This window comes from Chelonia mydas, chromosome 23 (assembly GCF_015237465.2).
Source record: "Chelonia mydas isolate rCheMyd1 chromosome 23, rCheMyd1.pri.v2, whole genome shotgun sequence".
In the NCBI taxonomy this organism is placed as follows: domain Eukaryota; kingdom Metazoa; phylum Chordata; order Testudines; family Cheloniidae; genus Chelonia; species Chelonia mydas.
Window position 1 is genome coordinate 866,233 of NC_051263.2, and position 14,519 is coordinate 880,751.

Here is a 14,519-nt window from a genome sequence, read left to right on the forward strand (position 1 = left end):
AGCTAACCCTGCATTCACACGGCTGCACACTCGCAAGTTCGCACACATCGCACACTCATTGATTTGCACACCCACTGCACATTCACGTGGGCACACGCTCCCATCCGCACACGTGTGCACAAACGCCTGCACACACGCGTCTGACCGCCCGGACGTTTGCACACGTGCGTACCCTGCCGTTTTTGCACCGTCACGTGTTTGCACGCACACGTTTGCACTGACATTGTGCACTCGCGGTTGCACACAGAGCTGCACGCGCACATCCAGGCTGTGTCACACTCGGGGATTGAGCGGCCCCGCCCCGCCCGAGCCCCCAGCCCCAGGGCCCGGGATCTGGGGGGCAGCGGGGCCGGGCTCACGCCGGGCTCGGGGCTTTACGTCGGCGGCGCGGCGAGCCCGGGCGGGGGCTGATCCCGGCCCCCGCCCCGCGGCCCCCAGCGCCCGGCTCCAGGCTGCGGAGCCAGCCCCGCGCAGGACGCGCCAGCCGCCGGGACCCGAGCGGGGGCAGCTGCCGGCGGCACCAGGCAAGTGCGGCTCCAGCCCCCGACCCCGCCCGCCACCGGGCGCCCATGGGTGCGGCGGGGTCCCGGCGCGGGTCTGGGTCTGCGCCGGGCCCCGGCCCCCGGTGCGGGAGCGACCCGGGGCTGGGGGGGAGCTTGGGTCCGGCCACGGCGTTTGCGCTGGGCAGGGCGCGTGTGTCAGTGGGTGTGTGTGTGTCTGGGTGTGTGTGTGCATGGCCGTGGGTGTGCGTGTGTGCCCGGCGTGCACATTCGTGCATCTTTGTGCTTGTGTGTTAACACGGGGGGCTTAGTCTGTGGATACAGAGTAGCGCGCGCGTGTGTGAGAGTGTGGGTGTCAGTGTGTGTGTCAGTGTGTGTCAGAGTGTGGGTGTCAGTGTGGGTGTCAGTGTGGTGTGTTGTGCGTGGGAGCCAGATTTGGCTGTGGACATGTGTATTTGTGCGTTGGTGGGTGGGGATGGTTTTTTTGGGGGGTGAGCCGGGGTTGTCAGCCTGTGTGTCCCCACGGTGTTTGCACCCGTGAACCCCTTTCCCTCCCCGCGGCACAGGGCAGGGGGGCTGCCCTGGGCCAGGGGCTGTGGCCAGCGCGGGGACAGGTCTGTAGCTCCGGGTGCTGCCAGGGGCAGATTTCCAGACCCACGTCTCTGTTTGCTCCCTTCACGCCCCAGAGCCCAGAACGGGGGGTTTGCCCTGGGGGCAGGATTAGTCCCTAATCCGGACGCCCTCCCCCCCGCCCCCCGGCCCTGGCATTAAAGTGGCTCCGCTCCCGGGCGTGCGGTTTATTTATAACCCAGCGTGTCACATCCTCCCCGGGGGCAGGGGGGCACTTGCAGTGTTACACAACGCCGGTGTGCGTGTGGAGGGGGGGAGCGCCTAACGCCGGCTCTTCTCGGCCAGAAGGGTGGACGGGCGCAGAGGCACCACCCGGAGGCATCCTGGGGCTCGGCTGCCCTGTGGCGTGACCCAGGGCTTGGCGGGGTCCCTGCGGCCTGGCCAGGGGGTAGGTCTCGCCCAGAGGCTCGTGGGAGGCGCTGGGCCTGGCTCGGTGCGCCGGGAGTGGAGAACGGTGCCAGGATGGGCCTGGGCGCATGGGGACCGACACGACCAGGGAACGGGCCCGGGGCAAGGAGAGCTCAGTGGGGCGAGGCAAAGGCCGCGTCGGACGGCGGGTGCCCAGCTCGAGGTGCAGCGGGGCCTGGCTCCCAGGCAGCGTCCCCCTCTGGTGCCGCCGGGAAGGGCAGGGCGGCGCTCCGCGCTCTGCTCAGCTGGTTCAGCGCCCCCCTGCCATTCCTGGCTTTGCATCCGACAGCCAGGCCCCCCTGGGCTGGGCACGGCATGCACCCCTCCCCACTCCTGCACCGGCCCTGAGCCGGGGTCAAGCCCCCCACCCCACTCAGCCAGGAACATATGCCCCCGAGGAGGCAGGACCAAGGGGGGAGCCAGGGGGGTCTCGGCAGGCAGGGGCCCCTCCCCATATATTGGTTAGGAGTGAAACTGGGCTGGGAGTTTCCAGCCAGTCCCTGGTCCCAGGTCCTTGAGCCTCAGGGCCGGGGGTCCTGAGCCCCGGGGCTTGTCCTGGCAGCTGCAGGCTGGGCCAGGCAGGGAGGAGCGGGCAGGGATGCGGGGGCCCTCGCACAGGGTGGCGACGTGGTGACGGGGTCGCTCAGGGATGCAGGCGACTTGGATTCTGTCCCAGCTCTGCTGCAGACCCTTCCCAGGCAAGTCGCTGCCGATGGCACAAAACCGAGGGGAGAGAGAAACAAAGCCGAGCCCGGGTCACGGGCACAGAGCAATGCGGATCTCTTGGCAAGCTGGGCGCAGGTGAAGACTGTGTTTTAATGCGGCTGAACGCAAATGTAGACGGCTAGGAGCAGAGAACGGCAGCCGTACGCCCGTGCTGACAGGGGAGGGATGCTGCCGGGGGAGCAGGGACCCTGACAAAGGTTTGCGGGTTGTGGTGAGTACTCAGCTGGACACGACCCTGTCTGGCGACCCTGGGCCCCGGAACAGGGGAATCTCCAGCAGGAGCAGAGAGGTGGTTTCCCCTGTGTTTGGCCCTGGTGGGACGCTGCTGGGAGCCTGGGGCCGGTTCTGGGGCCCGCTGGTCAATCGGGGGGTCTGAGAAGAGCCAGGAGAATGACTGACGGGTTCGGAAGCTCCTGGGGGCGACAGACGGCAGGAGCCCCGGCTGCTTAGCTGAGCACAGAGATAGTTCAGGGGTGACTTGATCCCCGTCTGCAGCTGCCTGCGGGGAACAAATGTTTCCTGGCCGGCGAGCCTGGGATTTGAAGCTAGATAAATTCAGCCAGGAAACAAGGTGTAAGTTTTGCTAGTGAGGGTAATTAACCACTGGAGCAACTTCCCAGGGACCTGGGGGATTCTCCAGCACTGACCATTTGTAAACCAGGGTAGGAGGTTTTCCTAAGAGCTCTGCTCTAGCGATTCCCCTGGGGCAGTTCTCTGTGTTATACCGGGGTCAAGGGGTGTCAGACCAGCCGGTCACCATGGTACCTTCTGGCCTTGGAATCTGGGAATCTCTCTGGGCCTTTGTTCCCCATCCATAAAACCAGGGTGATGAGTCTGCCTTGTCTGGTAGGGTTGTTGTGAGCTCTTCAGTATGGAGACAGTCTGGGTGTGGGCAGCCCCCGGCGTGACGGGTCCCCAACCTTGGCTGGGGTCTGGGCAGCGCCTGGCGCGACGGGGCCCTGGGGCTTTGCTGGGATGATGCTCCAGGTGGCATGGACGGGAGTATAACAGGCCATCTCTCGGGGAACACGGCTCTCACCAGGCAGCGCTGTGCTGTCCCACGGCTGCCCAAGGCCGGGTTCCTGGCACTTTCCTTTGGAGCAGCTGGGCCTGGCTGCAGTGGGAGGCAGGAGGCTGGCTGGGTCTTGTGTGCAAGGGGCTGCTCTGGGCCCCTGCTGCAGGCTGACACTGGGCTGTGCGGACACATCTCCGGCGCTGGGCAGGTTCCGTAGGTCTCAGAGTCGGCGGCCTCAGGGAAGGGCCCCCTGGTGAATCTGGTCCAATCTGCCCACCATCTGCGCCACCCCCAGGGTCGAGGTTTGGCCTCGATTTGACCTGGGCGTGGGACGCGCGAGGGCAGCCCTGGGCAGGACGTGGTGCTGAATGAATCAGCTGCTTTGCTGGTTCCTGTCGCAGCTGGAGGAGTCAGTGTGCCGTCTGCTCTGGGGTGTCTCCTGCACTCAGCCACCTCCCCTGTTAGATGGCACAGTCAGTGAATCTAACCACCAGCCCCCACTGCCCGCCCAGAGCTGGGGAGAGAACCCAGGAGTCCTGGCTCCCAGTCCCCCAGTCCCCCCCCCGGCTCTAACCACCAGCCCCCACTGCCCTCCCAGAGCCGGGGAGAGAACCCAGGAGTCCTGGCTCCCAGCCCCCCCTGCTCTAACCACTAGACTCCACTCCGCTCGCAGAGCAGGATAGAACCCAGGCGTCCTAGCTCCCAGTCCCCATCCCCCCGCTCTAACCGCTAGACCCCACTCCCCTCGCAGACCCGGATAGAACCCAGGCGTTCTTGCTCCCCAGCCCCCCCCCCCCCCGCTTTAACCACTAGCCCCCACCCCCCTCCCAGAGCAGGATAGAACCCAGGCGTCCTAGCTCCCCAGTCTCCCCCCCCCGGCTCTAACTATTAGCCCCCACCCCCCGCCCAGAGCCAAGGATAGAACCCAGGAGTCCTGGCTCCCAGCACTAACCACTAGACCCCACTGTGCCGTCTCCAGCCCTACAGCACAAAGGCTGGGAGGGGGTGGGCTGGGCCCTGCTGTCCCCAGTGCAGAGATGGGCGGGGGGGGGCGTTTCCTCCCCCTTAATCTGCCCCGCTGGGTCCATTCCCGGCAGGAAGTGGAGGCAGCCTGGCCATTTATGGTAACAAAACTAGGGACTGGCTGGAGAGCGGGAGCAGGATGGAAGGAGCCGGGCGGCCAGGCCCCCGGGGAGACGTGTGTGCACACTTGCACATGCACACACACTCACACAGGCACACGCACATGCACACTCACATTAACATGCTGTCACGGGGTCCCCGGGCGATGCTCTGCACCTGCTCCCTACGAAGCCAGACAGGACTCTGGGGGAGTCTCCTCTCTGGGAGCAGCCTGTCTGCAGGACACACAGCTCCCCCGGCTCCACCTTCCTGGGTCTGACCTCGGAGCCTTCAGCCTCCCCTGCCCCTCCCTGCGCTTCCCACAGCGAGTCCGCCCAGGCGGGGTCCTGGGGGGGGGCAGAGGGTCCTGCCCCCCAACTCCGCAGTCAGACGTGACTCTCAGCCAGCCAGGAAAACAGAAGGTTTATTAGACGACAGGAACATGGTCTAACACAGAGCTTGTAGGTGCAGAGAACAGGACCCCTCAGCCGGGTCCATTTTGGGGGGCAGGGAGCCAGACAACCACGTCTGCCCTTCACTCCATGTCCCAGCCAGCCCCAAACTGAAAACTCCCTCCAGCCCCTCCTCCTCTGGGCTTTGTCCCTTTCCCAGGCCAGGAGGTCACCGGATTCCTTTGTTCTCCAACCCTTTAGCTCTCACCTTGCAGGGGGGAAGGGCCCAGGCCATCAGTGGCCAGGAAACAGGGTGTCGGCCATTGTCTGTGTCCAGACCCCTGCACACACCTGCCCTCTAGGGCTCTGCAAGGATCATACACCCTTACCCCACCCCCTAGAGACTTAAGAACTGCCTAGGGGAAACTGAGGCACCCCCACACTATTCAGATGAAACATTAAGAACAGTCCCACTTCGTCACACATGCATGCACTCACACACACATGCACACACTCACACACTTGCACACATGCACACTCATACACTTGCACAAGCACACACTCACACGTGTGCACTCACATGCATATACACTTGCACCTGCAAACACTCGCACACGTGTGCACTCACGCACTCACATGTGCACACACATGTGCACTCACATGCACACATGCATACACTCACACATGCTCATTCACATGCGTGCACACACTCAGCCCCCCCCCCCCCCCAGTTGAAGGCTCTTGGAAAGCTGCCCCAGGGAGCCCTGGTGGCCCAGGTTGTAGTGGGGCCCGTGGATTGGTCCACGTGCCCGTGGGAAGGATCCCGCTGGTTGCCCAGCGCCCCGCATTGGGGTCCCTCAAGCACAGCCCTGCCCAGGGTTCCCTGGTCTGCTCCTTGGTGGCTCCAGCCGGAGCCTCGCGCTGCACGGCGGAAGTGGAGCAGGGCCTGACCCCCCACGGCTAGCGGTGCACGTGCCCCGGGCAGGGCAGGGAGCTGCTGGTGGGATGGGGGGGTCTGCACGGTGCTGGGAGCTTTGTGTGTGTGTGCCTGTGGCTGTCAAGTGTGTGCGGTGTACGTCATTGTGTGTGGGGGGGGTGTTTGCACATGTGAAGCCGCTGCTAACCCATCCCACTGGGGACAGCAGGTGTCTGAGCCCGGAGCGCGTTAGGCCGGCTGGGTGGAAGTGGCCCCAGGAACCAGCCCCCAGGGAGGGGGTCGTTCTCACTGGGGCTGGGGCTGCTCCGTAGGTCTCGGCTCTGCAAGTCCCAGCCCCTCCTGCTGCCTTGGCCCGTCCCTGCGGGAACCCAGCCTCAGCCCCGGCCCCACACTCCCTGCCGCGCGGTTCGTGAACACCCCCAGGCTGGGTGCCCCAGACAGCGCCGTGGGCCCCCGGTAACGCTCCCTGCTCTGGCTGTTACAGGTGGAGATGCTGCCCCCCGCGGCCGGCTGAGGGGGCGAGAGCGAGGGCGGTCGCCCCGACGCCGGGATCCGGAGTTGGCGTGCCGACCGGGGGTGCCTACGAAACCCCAGACGAAGGGGACGTCCTGGGCCGGTCCTGCTGGCCGCTGAGCTCCCAAGGTACCGTCCCAGCCGGGCTCCCGAGAGCACCCGCCAGGCCGGGGAGGGACTGGGCCTCGGGGAAGTGCCTGGCCCCCGGGGGCGCCTGCCAGGCCTCAGAGCCGCCGGCCGCCCCGCCATGCCCGCCAAGACCCCCATCTACCTGAAGCCCTCGACGCCGAAGCGGGGCCGGAAGCTGCGGCTGCGGGACGTGCTGTCGAGCGACATGATCAGCCCGCCGCTGGGGGACTTCCGGCACAGCGCCCACATCGGGCCGGCGGGCGAGGGCGACATGTTCGGGGAACTCTCCTTCCTGCAGGGCAAGTACGACCTGCTGCCCCCCCTGGGCCGCCGCCTGGCCTCGCAGAGCGCCCAGGCCGTGGGGCAGGAGCCGGCCCGGGGCCCCGCCGCCAGCGGCTACCGCAGCCTGCTCAAGAGTGCCGTCTCCCTGCCTGTCTTCAGCGGGGCGCCGAGCCCGGAGCAGGCCCCCCCCAAGCCGCCCCGGCTGCACCTGGAGGAGCTGCCCAGCAGCCAGCGCTCCATGTCCGTCAGCTGCGGTGAGGGCTGTTTCCACAGCGGGCAGGGCCTGCCCTTCTCCCTCCCGCACTACCACCAGCTGCCCGCCTCCGTCTCCTTCTCCGCCGACTCCTCCGAGGGCTCCTTCCCGGGCCCCTGGGGCCTGGGCTACGGCGCCCGGGCCGGCACGGACACCCAGGAGCCCCCCTGCTCCCCCGGGGCCTCTGTCCCGCGCTCCGAGTCCCTGCTGGGGCTGGACCTGGACCTGGGCCCCTCCATCCTGGACGACGTGCTGCGGATCATGGAGGAGTACAAGCTGCCGGGCGCCAAGGCCCTGTAGATCCGTCCTCCACGCCATGGAGGCTCCTTGGCCCGGCAGCCCCCCCGGCCCAGCTGCGGGGTGCTGCCCCCTCAGAGAACGCCCTGACCTCTGAGCCGCCCACGGCCTGGGCCCAGGAGGGGCACCGTGGCTCGAGCAGCCTGGGGTCTGTGGGGAGCTCCCCAGCCTGCTGGGACTGGCCCCCAGAGGGGACCGAGGGGCACGGCTTAGCCCCTAGCCCAGCGCGGCTCAGGAACCGGCCTCGGGGGTCGCCTGGCTGGGGGGGAACCCGGCGCACGGACACTCCCTCCGGCTCTGCCTGTCACCAACACCAGCTGGACTTCAGGAAGTTTCAGGCCCTCAGCGCTCCCTGCCCGGCTCTGCCCCGGGGCGGGCTTGGCTCTGGCCGGCGAGGGTACGGGCTGAGCCGTGCGCTGAGCCCCGGGCTCCTCGGTCTGCGGCCCCGCCGCTGGGTTTTCCCGCAGCTGGAGACTCGCGGGCCCCGTGGAACGGGCTGGGACCCAGCTCGGGGATGCGGGATCCTGCCCCACTGGGCACAGAGCCCAGATTTAAACGCTAACCCCCCCACCCAGCCTAACCGCAGACCCCTCCCCCAAATGTCCCTGCCTCCTGCCATGGGCCTTGGCTGGCTGCTGACCCCGGAGGGGGGGCTCCCGAATGTTCTGGGGCCAGGGTGACCCATGTGACACTCCACAGCAGGAAGGTCTGGGCATGTCCCCCCCCCAGGCACGCAGCAACATCCTCACCTCTGACCCCCCCTCCCACAGGGAGGGGCTGCCCCTGTCCAGAGCCCTCCCCCACGTCCCCCCACATCCCTGCGCACGGAGCCCCGAGGACTGGGGGCCGCCAGGGCGTGAGGTGGGAAAGGACGGGGAGGGTTGGTGGCTGGGAAGGGGAGTGGGGAGACACACACACACACACCCCTTCCCCCCCATATACACCCCTACACTCACACCCCATGCTCACACACTCCATACACACAAACCCACACACACCCCTAGACACACCCCCACACACCCCTACAAACACACACACACCCCTACACACACTCCATACACACAAACCCACACACACACCCCCACACACCCCTACACACACACACACACCCCTACACCCCCCCCACACACACCCCTACACACACTCACTCATACTGTTCTTGGGTTGTTTGCTGCCAGCACCCAGCGGTTCCTGCATCTCAGCCAGCGGATGCTGCTGCCCTTCTGCGGGGGCCAGGCTGAGGGATGGAGCAGGCCGGGGGAGTGCCCCTGGGGTTCAGGCACCAAATCTTCCTGCCCCCTTGGGAGGGGGGCCGCCCCACAGCCAGGCCCTCCAGGTTCTGCCCTGGGCCCCTGCAGCATCCTTGGCAAATCCCAGCTGGTGACGCCTGCCCCTCTAACCACAGAGGCTGGCGCGTGGCTTCGCGTGGGATCGTCTGGCTGGCGTCTAGTTCTGGCCCTTCAGCAGCTCCTGCCCCCTGCAGAACGGCTCCTGCCCTCCCCTCGTGAGCCCCCTGCAGCGCATCCCCCCTCTGCCCATCACTGTGGCCTCTGAACCCCTCGCTCTCCTGCCACCTGGAGTCGTGCGTCAGCAATAAAAGTGTTTCGTCCCCAGCGCCTGCTTCGTGTGATGGCGCCCGGCCCCACGGGCGCCACAGGGCAAGCGAGTGACCCGGACTCCCGACCGGCTGCACCCCCGGGCGTGCCCCAGCCCCACGGCTCTGCATCCTCAGCAGCCAAACAGGCCAGAACCCCAGGGGTGCCTGGGAAGGGGAGAGCCCCTCCGCCTGGGCAAGGCTCGCCGGGAGGTCGGTTTCCCAGGGCTCTGTCCTGTGCCCCGGTTCGTCTCTGGCCCCCATCGCCGTAGAGCCGCGGCGTTGCCCTCACGGCGCCGGGTGAGGCAGGCCCACGTAGTTCTCTGGAGCCCGGACTTGGCCCAGGTCTCCCGCGTCCCAGGGCAGAGCCCTGACCACTGGGCCACGCTCCCTCTCCACTCCACTGAGAGCGCCCAGAGGGTCTAGTGCCTTGGTCCCTGTCGCAGCGCCCGTGCGGTCACGGCTGAGCCTGAGGGGCTGGGCTTGGCACCCGGGGAGATGCCAGCACAGGGACCTGGGGGACAGAGAATCAGGCTCCATGGGCCACGTTTGGCACCAAACTCCCAGGCCTGGTCTAGCCCTAAAGTTACACCAGGCTCACCGACTCTGATTCGTCTACAGCTGAGAACAGAACCCAGGAGTCCTGGCTCCCAGCCTCCCCTGCTCTAGCCACTAGAGCCCACTCCACTCCCAGAGCTGGGGAGAGAACCCAGGAGTCCTGGCTCCTGGCCCCACCCCCGGGAATTTGAACCGCTGCATTCCAGAGAGGGCGGTGAGTGTCACTGTGGGTGGCTGTTTCCAATGGGTGACCCAGGGCCCTGGCATGCAGCGGGTGTGACAGGCCGTGCACCACATCACCAGCCTGGCATTCCTCGCTGCCCAGCGCACAATCTGGCCCTGTCTGTGCCCTTCACTCCCTGGGGGGGGCCACCTCCTTGTGACCGTGAGAATCAGCCTGGCCGCCCCAGTGTCCTGGGCTCTGACACACTCAGACGTGCCCTGGTGCACGGTGACAGCGTGCGAACTGTGCGCAAGTCACCACAGCTGCGGGCCCTGCGCTGCGGGGCTGAGACATCCCAAATCGCCTGCGCTGTTATCGTAGGGTCTCCCGTGAGCCCCCCCCCGGGCTGCATACATGGGGCTGTTATAGTGGGGCCTGTTACAGGCTGGTGACCCTTTGCAAGGAGTGGGGCTCAGCCTGGCCTGTGAGGGGGCAGTTGGCCCCCAGCTGATCCCAGTCTGAGCAGTAATTAGCACTAACGAGCCCAGCTGTGGCGGGTTCGTGGGGAGGGCGGCAAATGAGGGGCCGGGGCTGAGTGAAGGAGCCGCAGAGAGTAGCCAGGCCGCAGGGGAGGTCCAGGGACAGCCTGTGAGAAGCAGGAAGGCCGTGGGGCCGCCGACTGGCAGGCAGGGCCCCAGGGAGCTGTACCCCGCCGGGGGGCCAAGCAGGAGCCCTGCAGCGCCCCGGGGTGGGGTGACGAGCAGGGAATGGCCACGTCGCCTGCGGGGGCTGTGCTGGATCCGTCAGCTGGACACTGGTTCTCCTGGGGCTGGGGCTGACCCCGACCCGGCTGGGCCCGGACCTGTGACCAGAGACCAGCTGGCGGTGCAGGGGGTGCTGGAGGTGAGGACGCTGGTGCGCCAGGGGGTGCCCCAGGGGCAAGTGGAACAACGTATGGTCTCCCATTCGTCTGGGCTGTTTCTGTAGGGTCTCCCTGGTCGCTGCAGGCCCGGGGCTGTTATTCTGAGCAGAGCAGTGTGGGGCTGGGGCTTTCCCTGGGGAGCGTTTGTCTCTGCCCCAGCCCTCCCCGCCCTGCCCCCGTGCTTTGACTCTGGCTCTGACTGCTGGCTGCTTCCCAGCGACTGAGCGGGGAGGGGGCTCCGCGGGGCTCCCCAGGAGGTAAAACAGCACCAGACTGGCCTTCCTGCCCCTTGCAGAGCGCAACGGCAGCCCTGGCCCTGGCCCGAGCTGCACCCCCCCACCCCAACCCGCTAGGCCCCACTCCCCTCCCAGAGCTGGGAGAGAACCCAGGAGTCCTGCCCCCAGCCCCTGCTCTAACCAGTGGGTGCTTTGGGCTGAAGTGGGACTTTCTGGTATGTCTGGTATGTCTCCCTCGTGTTGGCCCTGTGGCTCCATCTGCACCCACAGACCTGGCCCCCCGGACAAATTCCTGGGGCTTGGCAGAGACCTGGCCTGGCCGCCAGGGGGCAGGTGCCCCCTCGACTGCCCGCTGGGCTCCCGGACAGCTGCTTGCCCCACTCTGCCTGGGGGCCTGGGGATTTCGGGCATGGGAACCAGAACGTAACAATGAGGGTGGTCTGAGGCCCAGGAGAACGAGCCCCCCGTGCCCCCCTTCATTGGGCCTTGCCAGCCTGGCTCCTTCGCAGGGCGGCCTCGGTCCAGAGTGTAACTCACCAGTGGTGTGTGTGGATGGGCGTGTGCACACGCATCTCCCCGAGCAGCCCTGGGTCCTACCCCAGGCTGGGCAGCTCTCCGGCTATCGCTGCAGGGACCCATCGCTCACCCCCTTGGTGGGGAAGTGGCCAAGTCTGGGCCGTGGCTCCGAGCACAGAGCAGCTTGTGCCCCCATCCCTCAGAGGGGGGGCGGGAGCCAGGACTCCTGGGTTCTCTCCCCAGCTCTGTGAGGGGAGTGGGGGCTAGTGGTTAGAGCAGGGGGCTGGGAACCAGGACTCCTGGGTTCTCTCCCCAGCGCTGTGAGGGGAGTGGGGGCTAGTGGCTAGAGCAGGGGGGCTGGGAAACAGGACTCTCTCCCCAGCGCTGTGAGGGGAGTGGGGGCTAGTGGCTAGAGCAGGGGGGCTGGGAAACAGGACTCTCTCCCCAGCGCTGTGAGGGGAGTGGGGGCTAGTGGTCCCCCTGCCCATACCAGACTCTAATTCCCCGTAACACTTTCTTATTTTAAGTCATTTATTTCAGCCCCCTTCCTCTATTAGCAATGTCCAGGGGCAAAGGGGAAGCAGTACCCCCGTTCTGATCTACGTTCCCCCTCCCCACCCCCTCACAGCAGGCATGACAGCTGGGTGCCTCCCCTGGCCCCGTGCTGACCCCAGACCTGGCTGCAGACTGCTGCCCTGGGGCTTACAGACCTGGGTTTAGATGCTCTGGGGATTTGGGGTTCCTGCTGCAGCCAGCTCTCGTCTCCATCCTGCGGCTAGGCGGGATCACTCGTCAGAAGAGGGCTCCTTCCCCCTGTGGGAGGGGGGTTCGGTAGCTGAGCTCTCAGCCCAACTGCTGCCAGGACACAGACCGAGCCCCCTTCCACCCACGCAGACCCTAGCGCTCAGCATGGCCGGGGGGTGGGGGGGGGGTGTCAGACCATGCCAGGGCAGCAGGGAGCTAATTACCCTGTGCGTGACAGTAGCACCTACCGGTCCCGGCCCAGACCAGGGCCCCGTCGCGCCGGGCAGGACACAGCCCAGACCCCGGCCGAGACCAGGGCCCCGTCGTGCCAGAGCCCCCTCACCCCTCCCAGCCCGCCTGCAAGGACCCCAGTCACCAGGACTTTGTTTCCTTGTAGACAGCCCCCGCTGATGCCTTCTGCCGAGGCGGCGAGAGCAGGGGAAGGACGAGTCCTGGCCAGAAGCTCCCAACACCAGGAGTCCTGGTAAACAGCTGATTTGTGCCAGCTGAGGGCCTGGGCCCACGGGTCTAAGGGCCCCCCCGTGACAAGCCCCTGGGTGGGTTTCCAGCAGTAGGTGACCTGGCTCGAGCATGGGGCTTTCCCCCAACCCCCTCGGCTGCGTGATAGTGATAGGACCCCAGAAAGCAGGACACACCACGTAAGGCAAAGTCTGACGTGCCCCCCGTGACTGTGCCCAGCAGCGCCTGGCGCGCGGCCCCCGGGGATCCAGAAGGCCCTGGGACGTGCTCGGCCGCCAGGAAAGCGCCGAGAGGGGTCAGAGAGTCCAGAGCCAGCGGCCCCAGCAGAGCGGTTTGCTTCCAGTGTTTACAGGAAGGTATAAACAGCGGATGGAGGGCGACGGCCTGATTCCCAGCCCCACACGCCACCAGCCACAGCTGCCCAGGCCTCAGCAGGGACCCCGAGCAGCGCACGGCAGGACCGGTTCCTCAGGCTGCTTTCAGCCCCAGGGCAGGGGGCACATAAGAGCAACAAGAGCGTCCATCCCACTCACGCACCCCCAGCTGCGCCCCGCAGCCCGATTCACTCACAGGATTCGCCTTCACTGGGGGCCCTGCTTTGTCGCTGTGCAGCTGCTCGACCAGCTGCCCTGTTACACCCCAGAGGTGGCACCATTTCAGTGACTAAGCCAGCCTCCATCTGGCAGTGGGAGGCCCAGCTGTGACCTTCGGGCTGGAGTCCTACCTTAGCCAGTGGCTCTGGGGGCCAGGCCCTCTCCCCGCCCCAAGGGGAATTGTAGCCAGGTGGCTCCCGGGGGAAGGCCCAACTTTTCCAGCTGGCCCTGGGTTCCAGGCAGGGCCACATTCCAAGTCCCACACGGGAGGCAGAAGGGGGAGTGTCCAGTTGTGCCAAGTGCCCCGCAGCCAGGCAGAGGGAGGTGAACAGCTCAGGTGAGGTCCCTGCCAGATGCCCCGGCTGCCCCCGGCCCCGTCGGGGGCCCAGCACTGGCCCGCTCCCACAGCCGTTCCCTGCAACTCCCGGCTGGAGCTCGGCTCCAGGCCCGCCCAGGAACGGCTGCCAGGCATGCCAGCTGTCTGCAGGATGGATAGGACCACCGGGAATGCCCAGCACATGGCTAAATATGGAGCTGGCCGGGGCTGGCCCGGCCCTTGCTCACCAGCCCAGCTGAGCCGCACAGAGCACCTGGGCGGGCTCCTCGGCAGTGCAGGCCGGCCGGAGAGCAAAGAGGGAGCAGCAGCTGGCTAGGGGAGGTGCAGAAGCAGGTTCCTGCACAGTGATGACCCGGGTACTGGTGCACCACCCAGCCACCTCGCCGGTGAGGCACCGGCCTGAGACCCAGCCCAGGGCCAGCGGGCGCTGCCCCAGGGCAGAGAACTACAGCAGCTGCTCGGCCCCACGGAAGGGGGATTTCCCCCTGCCCAGCACCCTGCCAGGCCAAGTGCCATTGGCAGAGCCCTGGGGGGAGCAGCCCCGCCCGGGGCAGGGCAAGGGACAAGGGGCCACATCGCCGCGAGAGGGGTTCCCCACCCTGCCCCGGAGTCAGAGGGGTGGGGCTCCACCCCCCAAGCTGCCCCCACGGCAGCCTAGCCCAGCATGGCCCCACCGAGGCTGCTGGCTTGGGAATCCCTCCTGCAGCCAGAGAGAGGAACAGAGGGTGCAGTCAGGGCAGCTCCCCCAGGCTCAGCTGAGCGTGCCCCAGGCCCAAGGCCAAGTCCCAATCAGTCAGCCCAGCCCTGGGGCTGGCTGGGTGTCTAGACAGCGGCTTAGTGCCGGCAGAGCCACAGGTCCTGAAGGGCCCGGCGCCCGCGGCAGGGACCAGCCCCCGCGCCCAGGACCGGCTCGAGGCACCAGCAAAGCAAGCACGTGCTTGGGGTGGCCCGTTTCCAGCCCTCCTTTTCCTGCGGGGCAGTGGCCCTCTCGGCGCTGCGCCAGTTCGACAGGGCGAGGGCGCCGGGCGCCCGGCCGCAGCGGGAAAGGGAAGCCCCAGCCCCGGGCTGCTGAGCGGCCAGGGCCCAGCCGCTACCTGGGGAGGAGAGGGCGAGTCCTGCCGGGGAGCCGGGCTGTGCCGCCTTGTGCCACCCCTTATATGGGGGCTTCTCCG

At 67.1% G+C, this 14,519-nt stretch overlaps 1 protein-coding gene across 3 annotated transcripts; it reads left to right on the plus strand.

Moving 5' to 3' along the window:
* The first annotated feature begins 213 nt into the window (after window positions 1-213).
* LOC114021293 (cdc42 effector protein 2) lies at window positions 214-8,818 on the plus strand. Of its 3 annotated transcripts, none has more exons than XM_043534548.1 (2): window positions 214-524; window positions 6,215-8,818. In XM_043534548.1, the coding sequence occupies exon 2, from the start codon at window positions 6,491-6,493 to the stop codon at window positions 7,205-7,207; it is 717 nt and encodes a 238-aa protein (XP_043390483.1). In that variant the 5' UTR covers window positions 214-524; window positions 6,215-6,490; the 3' UTR covers window positions 7,208-8,818. The 3 variants fall into 3 exon arrangements, with proteins under 3 accessions (XP_043390483.1, XP_037740630.1, XP_037740631.1); XM_037884702.2 differs by lacking the exon at window positions 214-524 and adding an exon at window positions 1,379-1,518; XM_037884703.2 differs by lacking the exon at window positions 214-524 and adding an exon at window positions 1,527-2,475.
* The last annotated feature ends 5,701 nt before the right edge of the window (window positions 8,819-14,519 follow it).

What these genes read in the sequence shown, in the direction of transcription:
- LOC114021293 (XM_043534548.1), top strand. Translation starts at nt 6,491, where the DNA reads ATGCCCGCCAAGACCCCCATCTACCTGAAGCCCTCGACGCCGAAGCGG.